The sequence below is a fragment of the Lepidochelys kempii genome, chromosome 2, assembly GCF_965140265.1.
Source record: "Lepidochelys kempii isolate rLepKem1 chromosome 2, rLepKem1.hap2, whole genome shotgun sequence".
NCBI classification, from domain to species: domain Eukaryota; kingdom Metazoa; phylum Chordata; order Testudines; family Cheloniidae; genus Lepidochelys; species Lepidochelys kempii.
In genome coordinates, this window is record NC_133257.1 from 250,223,102 (window position 1) to 250,245,900 (window position 22,799).

Genomic DNA, 22,799 nt, shown 5'->3' on the forward strand with positions numbered 1-22,799 from the left:
TTACTGGAGTATTCTGAGGTGATGCCACTTTCCATGGTGGTTGCATTTGCCATATAATTTTCCTCTCTCTCACTGTGCTGATTACCATGCTTGCGCCCAGCCCTCTCTGGTACTGTGATATTGTAACACTGCAGTTTTTCCTGCCACCAGATCTAGATAATGGAGTCCTTTCTCTGAAGGTAAGTTCTTCAACACATCAGAGTTGGACCACTTAGGCTGGTTGCTAGAAATTCCCAGCCATTCATTTTGAGCTATGATGTTGAACTGAGCCAAATAAGCTTTTCAGGAATTCTTTCCTCAACAATAGTGGAGTTTTCCATCATTTGAGTTGGGACAGCTTGACCTACTATGGCTTACAAATGGAGTTAAAAAAATTGTTGTAAATGTTGAGTCTTACCAAGTTCTCTGACTGGCTCAATTCCACATCTAGGCAGCTGACTTCCACTGTGCTCTCTGACCCTTTCATTTCCTCCTTAAGATGATTTTTCAACTGCTTAAGTCCTGGCTGCCTCTCATCTTTGTTAGCAAGTTCCAAGTCGACCAAGCTTTCCTGGTCTCCTCCATGGAAAGTTTTCTGATTAATGACATTCAGGTTGTTTCAGAGTAACAGCCGGGTTAGTCTGTATTCGCAAAAAGAAAAGGAGTACTTGTGGCACCTTAGAGACTAACCAATTTATTTGAGCATAAGCTTCCGATGAAGTGAGCTGTAGCTCACGAAAACTTATGCTCAAATAAATTGGTTAGTCTCTAAGGTGCCACAAGTACTCCTTTTCTTCATTCAGGTTTTTGGTCACATCATTGATCCATCTTGGCATTCCAGACTGGGAGTATTATATCTCCATCTGTAAATCATTCCCCAAACTTTTCTGGGAAACTTTCAGGTGCTGCTTTAATCCCATTTGTGAAACCAGCTTTTGTTTTAGGTCTTGTTTTAATCCTTTGGGCCACTTTTGATTTCTGCGAGCACCCCCATTATTCCATTTTGGTTCAACAGGAATACCAGCTCACAATTTCCCTCCTTGGAAACCGGATCCCACTTTTTACAGCAATATTATTCCTTTTTAATCCAAGCAGGTAGCCGATTTGGGGGGCCTTGCAGGTTGTTTTTGGTTAGGAGGAGATACTGATGATGGAGTCTGGTATTTCTTTGATGAAATCCAGTTTATTTACACAGAATGTTCAATGTCCTGGTTCCCAGAACACAATAGGAATTAAACAATATGAGAGAGATTTTATTCACAATTCCAAGCCTCCTTTAGCTAGCACTTTACCCAAAAGTTCTCTCTCATCTTTCTTCCTAAATTTCACCCTACACAGGCTTCTCTGACTGTGACGGGGGTTTCTTTGCTCCTTCTGTGTATTCCTGCTTCTTTTCTTTCCCTCACATGGCTCCACCAATCAATTCCCTAGCCCCCGAGTTTGCTATATTAGTCTCTAGGGAAACCCCGTGGTGCCTGTGGTTCAGCTTCTACTCTAGCCTCGCCATTTGCCTGGGTCTTTTGGAAGTGGCTCCTATTGTTTCATCTGTCTGGTTCCATAAAGGAGGTAGATTATTTCTTACATTTATCCTGAATGAATGTCAGTGGTTACACCCACCCGCTTCATTGAGGTTTGATCCCTGCCTCACCACTATAAAAACAGTAAAATTCAACTCCTCCTGGAACATGATTTGAAAACAAGGATCGAGAACATTTCCAGTATGTAACAAGTTATCCCATCAGGAGTTTCATGTTGTGAATAATTTTGGAGGCATAACATTTTATTATTATGTATATATACTGCATATATAATTCCATGACATAGTGAAGTATTTTACTTACCTCAATTTCACTTCAACTTGTGAACATTGAAATATTTTAAGAAGATCTTTGATCATATTATTCCAGTAAGATGTTGTTGTTAGATAGTCAGATGTATAGAATCAATTATCCTTTTGCTGAGAAAAAAAATCTTAGTTGTGCGTGTTTTGTAAATTGTAAATCTGCTAGGATCCCTGATCTCACCATTGGTATGTATTAGGTTTGCTTTAGAAAGTCTTACCCCTTTCTTACTTTTTAAGATATTAAAAAGCCTCTTCTTTATGATCCCCTCCACCCTCTTATTAGAACTTGGAGGACCTCACATTTTGCCTTGCTTTAACCTTTCCATTCATTTGGCCTGCGTGTCTGACATCTTTTTGGATTAGGAGTAGGAGAGGAGAATCTCTGTGGAGCATAACACCACCTCTTCTCTCTTTGTTATTTGAGGTGCCAAGAGCCGAACATGCAGAGTCTCAGTTGTCCTCGGAAAAAAGACCACAAATTATATGTATATGTATTTAACATGTAGATTGTGGAATCTGTCTATCCTTCCATCCCTCTCTACCTCCCTTATGTGCTCCCCCCCAACTATAGTATCAGAGCACCTCACAATTTTTAGTGTAGGGTTAGGGAAATACTTTTATCCCTATTTTACAGATGGGCAACTGAGGTACAGAAAATCAAGTGACTTGCCTAAAGTCACTATCTGTGTCAGAGCAGGAAACTGAACCTGGATCTCCTGAGTCCCAAACTGCCACCCTAACCACTGTTCCATGCTTCCTTTGAAGCCTTGAGGCCAGCCAGGTCAGGACCTTATTGTACTAGGTGCTGTACAAACAAAGAGAACGAGAAGCACTGCCCCAAGTAATTTACAATCTAAAAGACAAGACATAACAGGTGGATGAAACAAACAAGCAGGTTAGGGTGGGGGGCAGGAGCCTGGCAGAGCTGAACAGTACCATGGGGGTCTCAGCAATGGCTACACTGTTATCTTTTAGGTGTCTTTCCCTGTGTCAGGATTCAGCTGCATCTTATCAGAGTCAATAAAATAAATAAATATCGGTCTCTTCCAAAACTACACAAATAACTTAAGAATCCGACTCTTGGTTTGTAGAACCGCAGAGTGTGTGGTCTCCATTTATAGGCAATTGTACCTCGGTTTGGCAATCCTGATTTTTCACTGCCTGACTCTGGTTTTGAAATTAATAAAAATGAGAAAGAAACAAATATATTGCCATCTGATGGCTGCTTCTGTAAAAACGAGTTAGTGGTCTGGTCTGCAAGTGCAGTTCCCAGTCGACATGGGGCTACATCACCAAAGCTACCATAGCAAGTGACACACATACAGGCAGTCTCAGGCCAAGGACTGAATGTGTGTCCTAGGCATATTGGCAGGATTGTGTGGGGGCGCATGCTCCCCCCACCTCAGCTGTGGTGAAATATGACTTCCATCCATGGTGCTCTCGGTGTGGCATGTTTTGTGAGCTCTAAAATTGATTTTAAAACAAACTGGTATCTCTACAGATTTTTCTCTTGTGGACTGTGGAGAAACATGCAGAACACATTGCTTTCAAGTCGTCTTGATTCATGAGTTTATTTTCCTTGCATGGAACTGAACTTGCCACATCCCTAATTGCTTCTTATCTTCAAAAAAGGAAAGCAGCCAAAAAGAGGCACAGTGATCTGATGTGTAAAATATGCAAATTTAATTTGATAAATGAAAGAAGGCAAGGGAGAGATGGGTACATAACTGTGTCCCCTCAAGGTTTAATAACATGTCAAGCTATGTGAAATAAATACATCATTAGTAATTGCACAGCCATTCAATAAAGCAGTGCATGGTTACCATGCTTGTCCTTGAATTATGGCTTAAATTGGATGGGAGAATAGTAGTTGTACCCTCCCAATCTCTGCCTGCTGACCAAGTGCCATGCACTCCATACCAAAATGAAATGCCAGTCATATCATATTGTGCAGATCTTCATAATATGATTGTCCCTCGTGTGTGTGTGTGTGTGTGTGTGTGTGTGTGTGTCAATTGGCAATGTTAACATTGGGTAACAGTCTTGACATTCGCAAAAAGAAAAGGAGTACTTGTGGCACCTTAGAGACTAACCAATTTATTTGAGCATGAGCTTTCGTGAGCTACAGCTCACTTCATCGGATGCATGCCGTGGAAACTGCAGCAGACTTTATTTATACACAGAGAATATGAAAAAATACCTCCTCCCACCCCACTGTCCTGCTGGTAATAGCTTATCTAAAGTGATCATCAGGTGGGCCGTTTCCAGCACAAATCCAGGTTTTCTCACATCCCCCCCACCCCCATACACACACATACATACATACACCCATACACACACATGGGGGTGGGGGGGATGTGAGAAAACCTGGATTTGTGCTGGAAATGGCCCACCTTAATTATGCACATTGTAGGGAGAATGGTCACTTTGGATGAGCTATTACCAGCAGGATAGTGAGTTTGTGTGTGTGGTTTTTGGAAGTGGGGTGAGGGGGTGAGAGAACCTGGATTTGTGCAGGAAATGGCCCAACTTGATTATCATGCACATTGTGTAAAGAGTTGTCACTTTGGATGGGCTATCACCAGCAGGAGAGTGAATTTGTGTGGGGGGGTGGAGGGTGAGAGAACCTGGATTTGTGCTGGAAATGGCCCACCTGATGATCACTTTAGATAAGCTATTACCAGCAGGACAGTGGGGTGGGAGGAGGTATTTTTTCATATTCTCTGTGTATAAATAAAGTCTGCTGCAGTTTCCACAGCATGCATCACGAAAGCTCATGCTCAAATAAATTGGTTAGTCTCTAAGGTGCCACAAGTACTCCTTTTCTTTTTGCGAATACAGACTAACACGGCTGTTACTCTGAAACCAGTCTTGACATTTAAATTGTCATAATTAGGCTGATTTAACACCACATTGAAATTACTGGGAACAGTTCTTGCCTCTCTTAAGGGTGTGTCTACACTTAAACTGCTGCAGTGACCCAGCTACTGCGCTACATTTGCACTGCTGTAGCACTGCAGTGTAGATACTACCTACACGGACAGGAGAACCCCTCCCACTGGTATAGGTGACCCACCCGATGAAGAAGTGGTGGCTACGTTGACAGAAGAATTCTGTTGATCTGGTGCTGTCTACAGTGGGGGTTAGGTCAGCTTACCTGTGTCTCTCAGTGTGGATTTTTCACACCCCTGAGACATGTAGCTATGTTGATGTAAGTTTCCCAGTCCTTTGAGTTATTGTTTCAAGCTACCTGCAAAGACTGTTTATATCTCAACACATATTTTGAAGGCTGTCTTTGCAACCCTACAGACTTTTTCCAACAGCTTTCTGTCTTTAAAGTTCCTATTTGCTGAGCCATATGACTCAGCCGTGACTTGGCCCAGTTTGATCCTTGTCTTATGTGAAATATTAAAGATCATCAGACATTTTCCATCAAAACATTTTGGACAGAAAATTGTTTTTTTGACTTCATTTACATTTTCATGGAAAATATTCATTTGTATGGATATTTTTTGCTTTAATTGAAAAATTGCAAATCCAAAATCAAAACATGCCTTGATTTAAATTTTTGGTTTTTCAATTAAAACACAAGAAGTTTAAATGTAAACATTTTCATTTAATCAAAACTTTTTTTGTGGTGGAAAAAAATCGTTTTGTGATTAACGCTATCCATTTGAAATGAAGAAGTTAAAAATAAGCCATTGTTAAATTAATTCAGCTTCACAAAATCTAACCAGTAAAATATATCTGATTCTGCAATGGTTTGGATTTTACATTTTTAATTTTAAGGAATTTTCTTCTTTCTCAGTGCTGAGTTTTTCTTTGTCTTTAACATTGTCAGGTTTTATTAAAACCCTGAAAAATAAATTTACCTTTTTTTTTTCTGTGCTGCTACTTTATTCCCATTGTTAAAATACCCAGACGGTGCCTGCTGCAATGTATTTTAAAATATTGCCTATTACTTGGATGATCAGCTTGTTCTTGTTTTTAATTAACAGAAGTTGGATTTAACCTATGACCATATGTGTTGTCTACACTGAAATCCATTCATTCTTAAAATTTGTCCATTGTCCCTACTAAAGAAGTGCAGTATTTCTAGTTGAAGCACACATGTGATCACTTCCCTGGTCATTAAAATAAGATATAGGATTAGTGCCACCTTCCACACACAAGGTTTTGGATGGACTAATTATTTTGAATATGCACTTAAAACAATTACCATTCCCTTGTAAGAATACCTGAAACATGAGAATTTTTAAGTGATTAACCAAAGTTGTTTTATTAAAAGCTAATGACCAAGGAGATTTTAAAATTTTCTAATTTTTTTTAAAGTTGTCACTCTTGATGATAGTGTTACAATGCAATGATTCTTCCATTTACAGCTTTGTTTTTGTCTTTATTTGGAAACCAATTCTGCAACCCTTATGCAAGTAATCCACACAGAGTGAAATTCATCCTTATGCAGAGGGCACTCACCAGTTCTGTTCACCACTTATATGAGACTGACATGACACATAGCCCTGTGTGGGCTTTCTGCATATGGTGAATTTCACCCACAAGTAGCCCCAATGATATCAAATTAATACACTTTTCATCTAAGGGTGGCAGGACTAGCCCTTAATTTGTAATGAATGAAAAAGATGGTTTTACTCACCTGTGAGAACTGTCTTGAGGTTGAAGCATACAGCAGAACCACGTTAAAGATTGTTAAATTGAGCTGTATTAATCCATGTGCATGTAGTTTGTAAAATTTCTAGTTCGTGCATAGAAAATGATACTCTGTCCTCATTTCTCAGCATAGCTTTCAGAGCAGAGTCAGTAGGGAGATCTCATATAATGAAAATTTCACTACGTTTACGCAGTGCATTCCATTCAAAGGTTCTTGGTCTACTGGAAGTATTATACAGTAATAAACAATTAAAGTGAAACTGCACTAGCTAAATGAGCAAAGAATATCTTATTTTGCATTATTATTCATTATTTTATTTGTATTACAGTAACATTTAGAGGCTAGGGCCCTAGTGTTATATGTACAAACATATAACAAAGAGACAGTCCCTGCCTGCATCAAAGAGCTTACAATCTCTTTGCTCTTTTATTGCATACATAATTTGAAAAATTCAGGAATTTATCATTGGTCTTCCAGTCATTAGTTAGCATCAGCAGCTCTCCTACTAGGCTACTGCTTCTGATTGTCATTGAATGTTTCTTCTATAAGCAGGGGTGCCACATTGCCAACTTGAAAGGCGTACAAGGGCCTGTGATTGTCTTTACCCCATACAGGTTGCAAAAGGGTTAAAATGGTCCTGAGAGGCCAATTAACCAGCCTTGGTGCACCTGGAAGGTAAGCCAGGACTAATTAGAAATAAAATGCAGTGGGGGGAGGCAGGGTTTGCCGCCATAGAAAGCTGGATGAGCCCAGTTGTGGGGAGGAGACCTAGAGAAGAGAATTAGGAAGTGCCCTTTCACTGGGAAGCAGCCTGAAAAGAAGGCTGTGAGGGAGAAAGTGGAAAAAAGGACCAGACAGGCTTCTCCGGGGAAAGCTGGAAGCCTTGCTAAGATGGGGCTCTGATGACCTGAAGCCTACCTGGAACCCTGAGTAATGGGAGGAGCGTGCCAGCCCCTGGATCAGGGGATTGATTGAACCAGGGAGGAGGAAGAAGATAAGCGCCAGGCTGAAGGTTTACTTAGGTCACCTCTGCAGCCAGTGATGAGCTGCCAAAATCTTAACAACAGGTTCCTTCCTCACTCCACGCGGGGGTCGTTGCCCACCCCAGCCTCCTGGGACTCCTGCCCCATCCATCCCCTTCCCCTGTCTGCCCCCAGAACCAGGCAGGAGGGTCTCGTGGGCCACCGTAGTGGGTGCCCACTCCACCCCTAAGAGCCAGAGGCACCTGCCGGGGGGCGAGGTGGGGAGTCCCGGAGGTGCTTACCTGGTGTGAACCGGCTCCAGCTCACCACTATCTGCAGCTGGAGTAGGTCAAAAGGAGTTGACGGATGTGATTGCAGAGCCATTGGCCATTATCTTTGAAAACTCATGGCGATCGGGGGAGGTCCCGGATGACTGGAAAAAGGCTAATGTAGTGCCCATCTTTAAAAAAGGGAAGGAGGAGGATCCAGGGAAATACAGGCCAGTCAGCCTCATCTCAGTCCCCGGAAAAATCATGGAGCAGGTCCTCAAGGAATCAATTCTGAAGCACTTAGAGGAGAGGAAAGTAATCAGGAACAGTCAGCATGGATTCACCAAGGGCAAGTCATACCTGACTAATCTAACTGCCTTCTATGACGAGATAACTGGCTCTGTGGATGAGGGGAAAGCAGTGGACGTGTTGTTCCTTGACTTTAGCAAAGCTTTTGACACGATCTCCCACAGTATTCTTGCCAGCAAGTTAAAGAAGGGCAGGATGAATGGACAATAAAGTGGATAGAAAGCTGGCTAGATTGTTGGGCTCAACGGTTAGTGATCAATGGCTCCATGTCTAGTTGGCAGCCGGTATCAAGTGGAGTGCCCCAGGAGTCGGTCCTGGGGCAGGTTTTGTTCAATATCTTCATAAATGATCTGGAGGATGATGTGGATTGCACTCTCAGCAAGTTTGCAGATGACACTAAAGGAGGAGAGGTAGATATGCTGGAGGATAGGGATAGGATACAGAGGGACCTAGACAAATTAGAGGATTGGGCCAAAAGAAATCCGATGAGGTTCAACAAGGACAAGTGCAGAGTCCTGCACTTAGGACAGAAGAATCCCATGCACCGCTACAGACTAGGGACCGAATGGCTAGGCAGCAGTTCTATAGAAAAAGACCTAGGGGTTACAGTGGACGAGAAGCTGGATATGAGTCAACAGTCTGCCATTGTTGCCAAGAAGGCCAATGGCATTTTGGGGTGTATAAGTAGGGGCATTGCCAGCAGATCGAGGGACGTGATCGTTCCCCTCTATTCGACGTTGGTCCTCATCTGGAGTACTGTGTCCAGTTTTGGGCCCCACACTACAAGAAGGATGTGGAAAAATTGGAAAACGTCCAGCAGAGGGCAACAAAAATTATTAGGGGACTGGAACACATGACTTATGAGGAGAGGCTGAGGGAACTGGGATTGTTTAGTCTGCAGAAGAGAAGAATGAGGGTGGATTTGATAGCTGCTTTCAACTATCTGAAAGGGAGGTTTCAAAGAGGATGGATCTAGACTGTTCTCAGTGATAGCAGATGACAGAATGAGGAGTAATGGTCTCAAGTTGCAGTGGGGGAGGTTTAGGTTGGATATTAGGAAAAACTTTTTCACTAGGAGGGTGGTGAAACATTGGAATGCGTTACCTAGGGAGGTGGTGGAATCCCCTTCCTTAGAAGTTTTTAAGGTCAGGCTTGACAAAGCCCTGGCTGGGATGATTTAGTTGGGGATTGGTCCTGCTTTGAGCAGGGGGTTGGACTAGATGACCTCCTGAGGTCCCTTCCAACCCTGATATTCTATGATTCTATGACAGTCAGGGAAAATTGAGGCACAGCTGCTTCAATGACACATCTAGCCACAAGGGGGGGGCATATTGTGATGACAACTTTGTCACATGTCAGGGCTTGTCTGGGATCCACTGAGAACCCCTCTGAAAAAGGAGAAATAATGGAAAAGCTGCAGAATGGAGGACGTAGTCTGCATGCTGGCAGCACAGCAAAATCAAACCCAGGCTGCCTCCTGCAGGTGCTGCAAGGACAGCAAAGGCAGCAGGCAACCCAGCAGCTGCAACAGGAGCATTTCCTGCAATGCCTGGGAAAAACTGACCTCAGGAAATTGAGTGCCTCCTGGGGAAGGAGACGTCAGCATGCCAGTTTCGGGGTTGGTGAAGCTGGGGTCAGACAATAACCTGGAGGCATTTTATGTATATTTGAATGGGTGGCTAGAGCAGCAGATGGGAAGAATCATCCTGGGTATCCCAGGTAGCACCTATTTCTGTCAGGGGAGGCCCAAGCGGAATATAGGGCCCTGTCCGATGAGCTGACAAAATCACATTCCCTAGTCAGAGAAGTCACTTTAGATCAGTTGGAGCTGACACCTGAAGCCTATCAACACCACTGTAGAATGGAACCATTCCCTCAGGGAACACAGCCCAGGGTGATGACTCAGTGGCTCTGAGACCTGGCATTGTGCAGGCTATACACAAAGACATACTCTGTAGGGGAAATTATGGATCAAATTGTCATAAAACAATTTCTGCAGGTTCTGCTAGGTGGGGCCCAAAGCTGAGTCTGGCCATTTTGGCCAGTTTCTGCCAGCACTCTAATAGAAAGAAAAGAGGCCTATTTGGAGACAGATAGTACCAAGCAAGCTGTGTGCTGGGCCAGAGTAAAAATATCACCCCAAGAAAGCAGGAAGAGGTAAGACCCCAGTCTCCAGAGGCTGAGGAATCCCCACCGGGAAGAAGAATCCTGGGCAGCCCTAAATTTTGGCGCTCAGATCAGCCATTGACCCCGAGCCCAGTTGTTCCCTCCAGTGGAAGCATCATGGAAGGTAGCCAGGGAAGCCTCATTTTGTGTTTTAGCTGTGAGCAACTGGGACATGTGATAAGACACTGTCCCCGGATGGAGTGTGACTGCCTGGATTTGTGGTTTGAGAGGCTCCTTAAGTCAGGGTTGTACATCACCCTCTGTGGGATCCATCAAACTGAGGAAACAGGTACTGAGGGGCCTGGGGGAATCAGGCTGCAGGCAAACTCTTACCAGGGGAAATGGACTTCCGTCTGGTATTATAGACCAACACCTCCCATTCCACATATCTTGGGTACACAGAGGGACTTGTCAGCTGTGGTGGAGTTAGAGGTACAAGGTCAGCGTGGCTGAGAGAGAGTCAGAGCGGTGAGGAGTTTTCCATGGCCTGTGATCCAGGGCAGAGACTGGCAAGGTTTCATGGCCTCGATGTGGTAGGGGATGGTACCTGAGCCAGTAAGGGAGAAACCTACTCAGGTACTGCAGCTACAGTCAAGGATGCTTAGCCCTTATTGACACAAAAAAGAGGATTGGAAGGACTTGTTAGATCACTTGGAAATCCTGAGACATCTTCACAGCCTGGAGGAACAACTGGAGGAAGCTAAGCAGGACTTGGCAGAAGTATATACTTCCTGGCAGAAAATTATAATGCAGGAAGCAAAGTTAGAACAGAACCTGATCTAGACAAAGGTGGAATTGGAGAATGAAAAGCAACACTAGCATTTGGGCAGGAACTGGCTATGCTTCAGGAGGCAAGGAATTCTGGGAAACAAGGGCCCTAAGTATAGTGCTCCAGGAGTTGTAGTTTCTGAAGGCCCCACCCCCAGATTATGAATGAGGTCATCCATTGGCCACAGTGTAAAATTCTGTGGTCTGGGTTTGGTCCATCCCTCTTCTACTTTTATCCATGAAGAAATACAAGTAAATGTCTGATGGCCCAACAAAGTGTTGTTTAAAAAAATGGAGAATACATGTTAATCTTAAAGTCCCCGTCGATGCGTCTTGGTGACTATCTCTTATGTCCGGGAAGCACTGGCAATACAGTCACAACTGCCTGTGGTGGTGATGACGACGCTACTAGATTGCATTGCCTGTTTGATTTAGTGTATTTGGCTTCTACGTTTTCACACAATGACCTTAAAGAAATATTATACCCCAGAGTAACTTGGAAATTGTTTGTTTAAATTAACTTTCATTTGGATTTATACTTAATGAAATCTTCAGAGATTCAGACAGCTCCTCTGTAATGAAATGCTGTATCTTTGAACCAATGAACGGTGTAACCAAACTGTAAGGATTCCTCTCTAAATGAGTGGGCTTCTATAATGTTACACTTGGGTGGCACAAGCAGAGTGCTAGATGATTAGTTTATGGTCTAGATCATTGTATTTTTATTACACTCATAAAAACTGTGTTTCTCCTCATTTTCGTAATGGCTTCAATGAGCTTCTATACCTTCTAAAGGCACATTAAATTGTGATGTGATGAAATACTGATTTAGTGAGGATAGTTTTAAAGTCTGTATACCTTTAAAGTAAGAATTCTTATCTTAGTCTGATTTCAAACTAAAGAAGTCTGAAGATGTGTGGGCCTGGGTGAAAATGGCATTATCTTCCCTAATTTACCTAAGGTGTCCAGTTATAGGATAAAACCAATAAAAATCCACCAAAGAAAAAGAATAATTTTAATAAATTCTATACCAATGTAACCCAAGTTTACCATTTTTGAAATGTTGAGAATTGGTGGCAGAAGGGGCTGGTGGATTCTAAAGATCTTGTTAGGAACCTTGGTTCATTCAGAGAAGACCAGTCTCTTTTCTTTTTGGCGGGTGGGGGGGGATTGGGGAAGAGGGATAAATGTATTTACTCCAAGAAAAAATTAGTCATAATTTGCCTCTCTGAACCCCGCCTCCCAAAATCACAAAAAAAGCCCCAAACTTTAGAAACCCAAAATATATTTCACTAAGTTTTGGTATAAAAAGATGCTTTACGGCTGTTAACTATTGTACTGTATAAGGAAACAAATTTATGTTAAAGGAAAATATTTGTGTACATATGCAAGATAGATTTAAAAGAGGAGACTTAATACTATTAAATGGAAAACCTTTTTATTTGACTGTATAATATGCATTTAAAAAAATTTAATTAAATGTATCATTTTTGTGCAGTTTAGATAAAGGCCCTTTGTATTTACAAAATTTACATCTCAATACAGTTGCTTATGAATATTTCTGTGAAATAAACTTAACCCTTCACAAAAAGAGCAGTTTTCTTTTCACTCAGTAATTTAATATGCTAATAAAAAGACAATGAAAGTTGTATGCAAATATAACATCAATGTACACCATAATAATAATGGTTTTTCATGATTATGCTGCTCAGTATTAATTCATAGCCGTGTTTTTGTTCACTCATGAGCTGTGTTTGGAACGCAGATATGCCAGACGATCTTTGCTTGTTTTCTTGTTTGTGTGAAAACATCCACAAACCCTTTAGTTGAAGAGCCTTGGATTCCTATTTTCCACTCTGTGGCTATTTTAAATTATTAAACAGTCATGCTGTTAGCTGGTTCGTTGTTCTCTTGTGCTCCTGCTGTCTTGTTTGGGGAGTGGATAGCCTGGAGGGTGGGTTGCACTGTTTCATTTTATATCCTACATAAAATTTAAATTAAAAATGTACATGTCAGTAAATATATTTTAACACAATGTTTGTGAAAGGAACATTTATCCACCTCAGTAGTTCTCAAGGAGAGTTTTTTGTTGCCCCTAAGCTTTGTTGGATGCAACTTTTATGACTACTTCATTAAGGTACTTGTTCAGCAGCTTTTTGTGCATAACAAACAGCAAAAAGAAACAAATCTGAGCATACAAACAGACTTCAGTTTGCGTTACTTTAGCAAGTCAGTATATTGTTAATTACATGTGTCCATGCTCTTTTAGTATAAAACATCAGACACTAAACAGTTGTGGTTTTTTTAAGCATTTCCTTTATGGATCTGAAAGTGTGAAAGAAAAACAGCTGAAAACAGTCCTAGGGATGGGAAGCTTTGTGGGGTTTTCTTTTTTTGTTTGTTTGTTTGTTTTTTGTTTTTTTAAGGGCATGGATTGAATTCATTGGAAATTCTTTAATATTTCAGGGAAGCATGCAAAATATGGTGCCAGTTTATTCAGGGATTTGAAAGCAGCTGCAGAGTAAAAGTCTCTAATGAAAATGAAATAAATTTTCCTGTGAATGGAATAAATTTTGATTGTGTGTCTGAGTGCAGTAATTATACATGTCACGCAATAATTAGGCAGTCACAGTGTGGCCACGGTGTCTGTCTTTGTCTGCAGATGGTCTGGGAGAACGGCTGTGTGGTTATTGTCATGCTGACACCCCTTACTGAAAATGGAGTCAAGCAGTGCTACCACTATTGGCCAGATGAAGGGTCAAACCTCTACCACATCTATGAGGTACTTAAACAAAATATCTGGTTGTAAACTTGACAGTAAGTGTGTGGACTGATTTCATACAGAGCAAAATATTGTTTAATCAGATCTGACCTGTAAATTGACTTGAGGTTTCCCATATTATGCTAGTGTAGTGGTACTTATGAGTTGTTTTATGTTCACAGAAAAAACTATGCATATTTTGATAACAATGTAGTTTTACATAGAAGAAAATCTAGTAAACGATGGGTCAAATATATTGGTAAGATAAAGGATAGAGAATCTCCCACTCATTGATTTGTGATTAATATACGAAAGTATGTAATAACTGAATATTTATATTTTTAAGGAAAATAGTATGTTTATAAATAACGAATTGTGCCTTAGGAGAGCTATATATGGGTTTATAGAGAGAGCCTGTGTGTGTGTGTAATTATATACATATACATTCTTCTGTGATTAAAGCTATTTACTTTTTAGCTTCAGCCACAGTTATGTGGAAAAAAAATTACATTCTTTCTGTTTGATATATCTGTCTCAGTATATCAATCATATCACATTGTTGCTATGTACAATGACTTTTGGGTGTCCATTATTTTCCCTGGTCTTCTGGTTTAGTGAATGAAGACAATAATACTATAATGGGCACAGTGTGAAGAATAAGTGATAAATGATTCTGAGGAATAATAGTTAGTTGAACTCCAGTTATGCATTTTTTTTTCTAAAATATTATCAGTTGTAAAAATGATCCCGCTCTTCATATTATGTGTAGGCTTCTGCAGAACAGAATAAATTGGCTGAAAGTTCTCAAGTGAGAGAGACTCATTTATTTATTTTTTTAAGAAAACTACTCAAATCATCCTGGACAATTTTCTGGAAGGCAATCATTGTGGGTGTCTCCAAGTGAAGAATGAAAGGGTAGATCTAAGGCATATTATCAAGCAGCGTCTTTACCATATATATGGCTCATCGTAATCAGTCTAAAATCTCAACTTGGAGATTTTTTGACTTGTAAGAAAACTATCTAGAAATGTTGAGCATAATTTAATGAAACATTACTCCCTAATCCTCTCGCAAGAACAGCTACAATAGCTACTAGTAACAAACTATTTCCATGGTGTTGCCAGTTAATAAATAAGTCTTATGCTTGTTCTTGGCATTCAGAAGGATTCCATGTTCTTTGAAAGACCAACTTTCAACTTGAATTCTTGATTTGCTGGTTTTTTCCTTTCTACATAATGCAGGTAAATCTGGTTTCTGAGCACATCTGGTGTGAGGATTTCCTAGTGAGGAGCTTCTACTTGAAAAACCTACAGACCAATGAGACCCGAACCGTGACACAATTCCATTTTCTTAGCTGGCATGATCAGAAAGTTCCTGCTTCCACAAGGTCACTTCTGGATTTTCGCAGGTACAACACAAAGCATAACAGTCTATTTAATACAAATTTGGGGAACTATTTGTATAGGAAACACTTTCTGTTATCCTCTATATCCATACTGGAGAGAGGTCCCTCAATTAATAACTCTATACCAAGTTTGTGAAGTCAGACCAATATGTTTATATACAAATATAGGCTCCCATTCTGCAATATGTATGCATAAACAGTGGTTTTTTGGTAACGAGGGAGAGGGAGGCTGAGGTAATTTTCCATATTCTCCCACAAACTAACTGTTCCCTGGCTCTGAAGACTCACTCACTTATCCAGGGAATGAACGCATTTGTTTCCTCTATATATTTTTCCTGTGGCTTTGCATTTCTCTGTTTCACAACTATTTACCTGGGTTTACATCTTCAAGATCTTTTGCGTGGCTACCCTCTGATCCTCACTGCAGGGATCTCACAAATAAATCACTGTGCAGTGTATACATGCTAAACTACCATTGAGTTATAGAGCAGTGAAGACAAGACAGTGGGAGTTGCATACCTTTAAGGACCACGGGGTCAGGCCCTTAGAGTTTAGTTGCTTGAAAGAGGGTAGAAGTCTGGAGAGGGAGAGGCAAATTCTGACAAAGTATGATCTCTCATGAATTTTAAAGGAAGTTGATATTGCCTTAAAATACAGGTGTCATACTAATATACAAAGACAAAATTTTAAACTTTTTCATCTTTCTAATTAAGTAGTGGATTCTTTGAATATTTACTGTTAATCTAAATTTCAAAATTAAAGCCAGGAATGACAAAGATTGGAGTGAAATAATCTCATTCTGCTTAAAAACCATGCTTAATATGTCCAGTGTAGATGTTAATTTGTACTAGATACTCCACAGTGATAAATTTGTGGCCAATGAAAAGAGTGTTTGAAAAGTTTGAGCAATCAGTTCAAAATCCTGCAAGTTGCCAAATATTAGGGTGTAGTTTTCTGTTTACTGTAATATTAATCTACAGACTGATAAGGTAATTTAAAGGTCTCAATTAAATGCTCAAAAGCAAGGAATTTTAAGGCCAATTTCTGCCCTCCAATAAACGAAGCCAGTGGAAGCTATGCATGTGCATCCGAGAGAAGAAACTGGCCCTAAATCCAACTGAGGTTGCTGGAAGTTTGCATAATTTTCTGCTGGCAAAATGTTACCCTTGGAATTAAGGACAAAACTCCATCCTTGAGCCATCACTCTGCTCCTATACGTTATATACAGTGGGTTACCTTATGTATCGTGGGTCTGATACTCAGATACAGCTCCTGCTAAAATCAATGTGCATTTTGGCAGGGTAATGCTGTATATATGCTACAGTGTCTTCATGCAAAACTATAGGAGGAGGGAATAACAGGGAGCACTAGCATAAGAATGGAGTTGGAGCTGTAATTGAATTTTCCAAGGATTTTGCTCTGGCTTCTAGTCCAAACTCTTAATATTACTGTAATGTGGTTTTTATAGCTTGATTTCCTTCTTTTTAATGGAACTGTGGTATAGAATAGTGCCTATAGTGAACTATCCTGTAGTGAAAGTCCTGAATTGGTTCCATGCTTTGCAATATGCAAACTGCAATTCTGAATTTCCACTTTAATAAACGATATAATAAAATCAATTATGTCATGGTGTAAAAGTCCACAGCACTGTTCAAACACAGGACCTGTTTCTTCCCCTTTTCAGTCAGTGGAAAGTTTGCTACTGATTGCTGTGAAAACATTAATGGATCCATATGGCCAGGTTGTCCAATGTGCTGAGCAACTTCATTTCTCATTTACTTCAGCAGGGATAGAAGTCACTCAGTTCACTGCAGGATCAGGCCTATAGTGAGACACGATCCCTGTCTCAAAAAGTGTGCTGTCTTCTAATGAAGTTGTGTGGGAAATGAAAAACAACATTATGAAAGAGTCCCACTGTATTTTAAAAGAAAAGAAATTAAAACTGGAAGAGGAAGGTAGTTCATTTGGCATGCTTCCGACTTGAGGTAGATGTCAGAATGAACCTGTTAAGATTTAACTGAGTTTTCAGTGTTCATTTAATATGTATTCACAGCCTACCATAACCATTCCTTGAGTGTAGACTTTGTATTATAGATCCATAATACTGAATGCATAGTAAAATTTCTCTGAAAAGTAATCTTTGCATGCACAATAGTTGCTTTTTATGACTCTCTCAGTTTCTTGGCCATCTTACGTTGTTTTTTTTAATGATAAACGTAATGCACTATTGCTGAGATAATTTATTTTAGAATTGGTTTTTAGAATAAATGCTTTACACTCAAAAACTGCTATTTTAAAGTTTCACCTGTGGTGAATGATCACAACTGAGTTATAAAGCCCTCAGAATGGGTGTCTGACAGAATATCGACATCCCCTTATTTAAAGTGGTGCTAGCAAGTGCTACTCTCATCCCTTTAATATCCATGTTTTTATGTGCATTGAATGTGTTTGTGTATATATATATATATGGATATGTGTGTATATTTATATATTCACATACATATATGAATTTCAGCATATACATAACCAACCCTCTATTTTTATAATTCATCACCAAGAAAAATTGGATTCCCAAAATTACCTTGCCCAGAGTCTATGGAAATATGGATTCTATAACTATTATTGAAGTAAATTTGTAAGTCTCTTTGGAAACTGAAAGCTTACATTTCTCTTCCTATTGTGTATCAGACAGTGTTTTAGATGATGTTGCATTTAGCAGATGAATCAAACCTAGAGGAAAAAGCTATCGTATTTTAATATAGTTCTTTTAGGTATAAATTGCTGAAACAAGATTATTTTATATATTAAGAAGTCCTTACAAAATGCAGTGCTTAAAAGGTGAGGCTGAGACAGAAACCATTGGTCAGTTTTAATGCTTCTGGAGTCCTAATTTCATTCTGAAGAATAGACCAATCATTATAACTCTGGACTAGCTTGTTAGTCATGCACTGATATGTGTAATTAAATATTTCTTGAGCCCAGAGGGAGCACATTTACACTTTAAAGAGAGACTGCTACGCTAAAAGATAATTAGCATCACATGTGAGGGCTTTGCTTAAAATATATATATTATGCTATCACTTCTTGCTGTGTGCAATGGCATTTACTAACACTGCTCACTTTAAAAATGGACAAATTCTTATTTTGCCAGCTAATTAGCGGTTGCCAGTGTCATTTTTGTGATGTTGCAGCTAGTAATATGAGCCCAGTTGCATAGTCACAAAAGTGATCATTGGAAACTGTGACTCTGCAGCAGGGACAATGTGGGAAACCCCTTTTCTGAGCCTCTAACGACCTCTGACCTTTGCTTGCTGATGGTTTGCATGATGATTTCTTTTTCACTCAATGAGCCAAGGGTTGGTTTGTATTACTAATCATTCTTTTCTAAGTTAATTCTTCCTGTATATTTTATATATATATATATATATATATATTTTCTGTAGCATTCAAGATCTTTGCTTACTGATGAATTTTTGACTCACTCTGTTTAGAAATGGGATACTGGTGCATTTCTTAAATATTTTCATAAAACTAAGCTAGAAATCAGCTGGACTGAACCCCTTTGTTTTCATGTGTTTTCTGAAATGTGTGATGATAAAAATGTTTGAAACTTTATCAATAAAAATGATAAACATAAGGTGTATTTTTCCCAACATATATGTCTGTCTGTTTGATTTACAAATAGGTTACAAAAATCTCAATTTTTTGTTGAGAGTATACTTTCCTCTGTAATTAATTACAACAATGCTTAATATCTTGGTAAAGTTTCTATGCAATAAAGAAAGGAACCACACAAGTGCAAAAGAAATCACAAACACAGCTGTCTACTTGTTAGCTTTAAATGGAGAAAGTTACTCTGTCAAGGTGGGTGTAGGTGTGGAGGAGGGTAGAGAGCGACCAGCTGCAGATTGGACATATGATTGTATTGAGTTACTTTATAGATGTTTGAAATCTCATTTACCCTGTAACACAGAAATAATTAAATATCCAGTTTAATTTTGTGCTCATGAAGTTGCTTCCCAAATATGAAATTTCTCTGTTGGTTGTAAGGCTCCTGTATAAGTGATTGAGAAATAATTAAAAGATGTATCTTTACAGAAAAATCTAACTCTTCACTTAAAAATCTTTTAAAACTTGGGGGTAGTGGTTATTCAGGTTTTGCATGGTAATAAATTAGCTTGTTGTCTGTACCTGTAAAAATACCTTAGTGAAAGTAGATAGAGAGCATACTTAATTTCCACTGTCAGGTTCTCTTTAGTGGTTTTACACGTATTTCAGAGAATGTGACTTATTCTAGCACATTATCAGAACTCATGTACTTATTAACTCTTATTATAGGAAGAATATGGATAAAACCCCTATGTTGAGATGTGAGAGGCTGTGTGGTTTACAAAAATAAGCCCAAGACTGGGAATGGAGAAATCCTGAATTCTAGTCCCAGCTCTACTAATTATTTGCTCTGAAGCCCTGAGTATATAGTTCACCTCTCTGCCTCAGTTTCCACATCTCTAAAATGGGGATTAATCATATTTATCAACCACACACGTGTTTTGTGAAGATTCATTTGTTAATGTTTATATCTTCAGAGTGCTGTCGCAAGTGTTATTTGTGTTACAAGAATGAAGTATCATTATTACTATGTATGGTATCTGGTTAGACTTTTATATGACAAAAGGCCAGTTGTGAAAACAGGGTTATTTGGAACATTGTTGTAACTGTGGTAGCCTGTTTGGGTCAAGTTGTGGGCATCTGAAAGACTGCCTTTCAAACATAGATCCTCAAGTATCTGTAGGCTATGCTGTAAGCCATTTTTAAAGATATATGAAAGTTTACCCAGCACAATTGTTACAGAATATAGATGAACAGCCAAAAACTAAACGATTCAAGTGATTAGAGATGCTTTAAAATTTCTAACACTCATAGTCACCAGCAATTTCTTAGCAATTAAGATTCTGCTAAATACTTACTGTTAACAGTTATCACCTTGGTGCATCTAGACCTCCTTTGGAAGCGGTCTTATAAAATAGTTTTATAGCAGATCTTACAGTAAGATCAAAAGTCTAATCAAGGAGAGAGAGGGAAGGGTTCTGATTTCTTAGAAAGAGTGCTTTCCCATTTTATCCTTTGTTCTGTTTGCATTTTTAATGTATGCATAGACACTTTACATTTTTAGATGAGTAATGTGTTTCACATGTAAAATATATATCTAGAGCAGTAACCCGTTTTTGTTTTTTTTAAAAAAAAAACCTACTTAAATAGATTTTAGTTCTTTAGTGTCAAGTATTCAAAATCCCATACTGAGTATCTTGGTTTGCTTCAACATTTTTATATTTCTTCATTGATATGAGAATAGGTATTAGTCCAAATACATTAATACAACAGCATATCAGTTTAGTAGTCCTTTTTGGGGCTTCAGCTATATTTTTCAAATATTTCAGACTGGTTAGCCAGAAATCTAGACAATAAAACTACTTATAAATGTTATGTGTGTAAAACTCTTCTATTGGGATCATAGCCACATAGCTCCCTGGTATTTTAGTCATCCCTACCATAAATTATTAGATGTCTGAAAGAAGTTCTTCAGAGTAGTTACTCTTTGCTTTTTTGAAGATCATCTCTTTTTTGTACAAGACCACATTATTCTGACTGTAATACCTGCTTTCAATTTTGGCTTCACACAATGCATTTAAAAATTTCTGTGAGAAAGTTCATGAACTCAAGGTTCATTTTGAAAATCAAAACATCTTATGATACACAACCTGAGATTCTGCCTAACCTGCAAAGAGTATGGGAAGAGAGTGTCTTTATTTGTTGGCTAACCAGCGAATATGAGTATCATGAAACAATGTTTGGAATTTAAATGTATTTGTTGTAACAGGAAAATAGAAACAAACTTGAAGCAAAACTATGTATATAACTTAGTTATTTGTGATAACATGAGCTAATCAAGCTGCATATTTCTTACAGAGATGAATATTTGCTTTTTCTTACCACTTATGCTTTTGACAGTTGGCTTAGGAAATTGTACATAATATATTTATTAATTTTTGTCTGTTTTATTGCAGAAAAGTAAACAAGTGCTACAGGGGTCGTTCTTGTCCAGTAATTGTTCACTGCAGGCAAGTACAATTATTAAAATAGCTTTAGAGAAGTTTTTGTGCTGTAAGAAATTAACATAAATAAAACCAAATGGACACATTAAAGGTTTAGATATATCACTACACAAATAAGATGATACATCATGAACCAAGTCAAAATATTTATTTAGTTTAGTTCTTATGCTAGTAAAGCTGATGGTCTTATTTCATAGTAAGTCTGCCCTTTAATATGATCTTAGATGTTAATTCACAAGTTACATCTGATTTCTGTATTTAAAAGTCTCATTTACAGCTTTTTGATTTCAGAAATATGCTTCAAAGTTATTGCAATGCCGTGTATTCCCAATTTAGACTGTCTTCTGCATTGTTAATATTTAGATAAATGTTTTTATTTTTGTTTTTTTAATAATACTGATGAGAGGAAATGGGATGGGGAAAACTGCCCGCTGGTTGGGCAGTAAGCTTCAACCTTCTAAACATAAATTCCCTTTAGGCCTGCCAGTATGGTGAATGTAAATGAGAGCAGTTTGAAGGCTCACTACAAAACTTAAAGTAATAATGTAAATATTAGGTTTTGTAGCTGTAGGGACAATGTTATATAGTGAATGCCATGCTCTCATTCTTTAGCCACTTCCTTTCTTTTGTGGACAGGAAGATCAGAGGAAAGATCATAACATTGGAAGGAAACACCACATAGCTTACTGTGTGCTCCTCCATGTTAGTGGGGGAGAAGGGCAGCATATTTTGCATGTGTCACAAGCCTGCTGAGATCATTATGGAGGGACAGGATCATATAACACATTGTGTGGTGCACAGTATGGAGTGGAGCCTGTGTCTCACTAAGGAGGTCCAAGAAGGAAGGAATATAATGTAGAAAGATCTGTCCTTTAAATTTTTTGCCGGCCTTCTATGAATCTAATCGATGAAAATGTCTCTAACATTCAGCCTAGCAGTTCATGTTTTATTAGGTCTGGCCACTACATTGTCACTCACTATTTGGATGAATTAATAAGACTCTGTTTCTTTGTTTCCTTCACAGTCGGGAATCGGGCATGCGGTAAAGAGAGAGAGAGAGCTTAGTAGCACTGGCCACCTCTCTGCAAAAATTGTTCTAGTAAATGATACAGATCAAACTTGTCCCATCAGTGGAGGCTTATCAAAGATGTAGTTTCATAGCCTATGTGTAAATGGAACTTATAAGTGCATTACAGTGTTGCATTTTTCCTCCTTAGTAATACTGTAGACAAAGTGACCTATCACTAGAAATAACTTAGTTGATAAAAAAATGACTAATCAATTGGTCACATATGCCCATTTTTAGAAATATTGGGGCGGGAAGTGAAAAAAGTCTATTACTTAAAGTCTTAATTATGTTTGCTAGGAGCAACCATAAAAGAACATCACGCTGCCAATTACAAGCTGCTCCCTGACAGGAACACAAGCTGCATTCAGATTAGGGAGCTTTGCTTCCTCACAAGGCTTGATCAGGCATCTCCAAGGGAGGATTGGAAATATCCTAAGGTTAAAGATATTTTTTTAGAAATCACATGATAATATTCTCCCCACTTAT

The 22,799-nt window shown here is 39.0% G+C and overlaps 1 protein-coding gene across 3 annotated transcripts in view; it reads left to right on the forward strand.

The window, feature by feature from the left end:
- PTPRN2 (protein tyrosine phosphatase receptor type N2) overlaps positions 1–22,799 on the forward strand; it is a 1,054,095-nt gene that overhangs the window by 1,006,488 nt on the left and 24,808 nt on the right. For all 3 annotated transcript variants that reach the window (XM_073334545.1, XM_073334547.1, XM_073334546.1), the window contains 3 exons: positions 13,628–13,747; positions 14,968–15,134; positions 21,197–21,250. In XM_073334545.1, the coding sequence (XP_073190646.1) occupies positions 13,628–13,747; positions 14,968–15,134; positions 21,197–21,250 (341 nt within the window). The remainder of the gene's footprint in view (positions 1–13,627; positions 13,748–14,967; positions 15,135–21,196; positions 21,251–22,799) is intronic.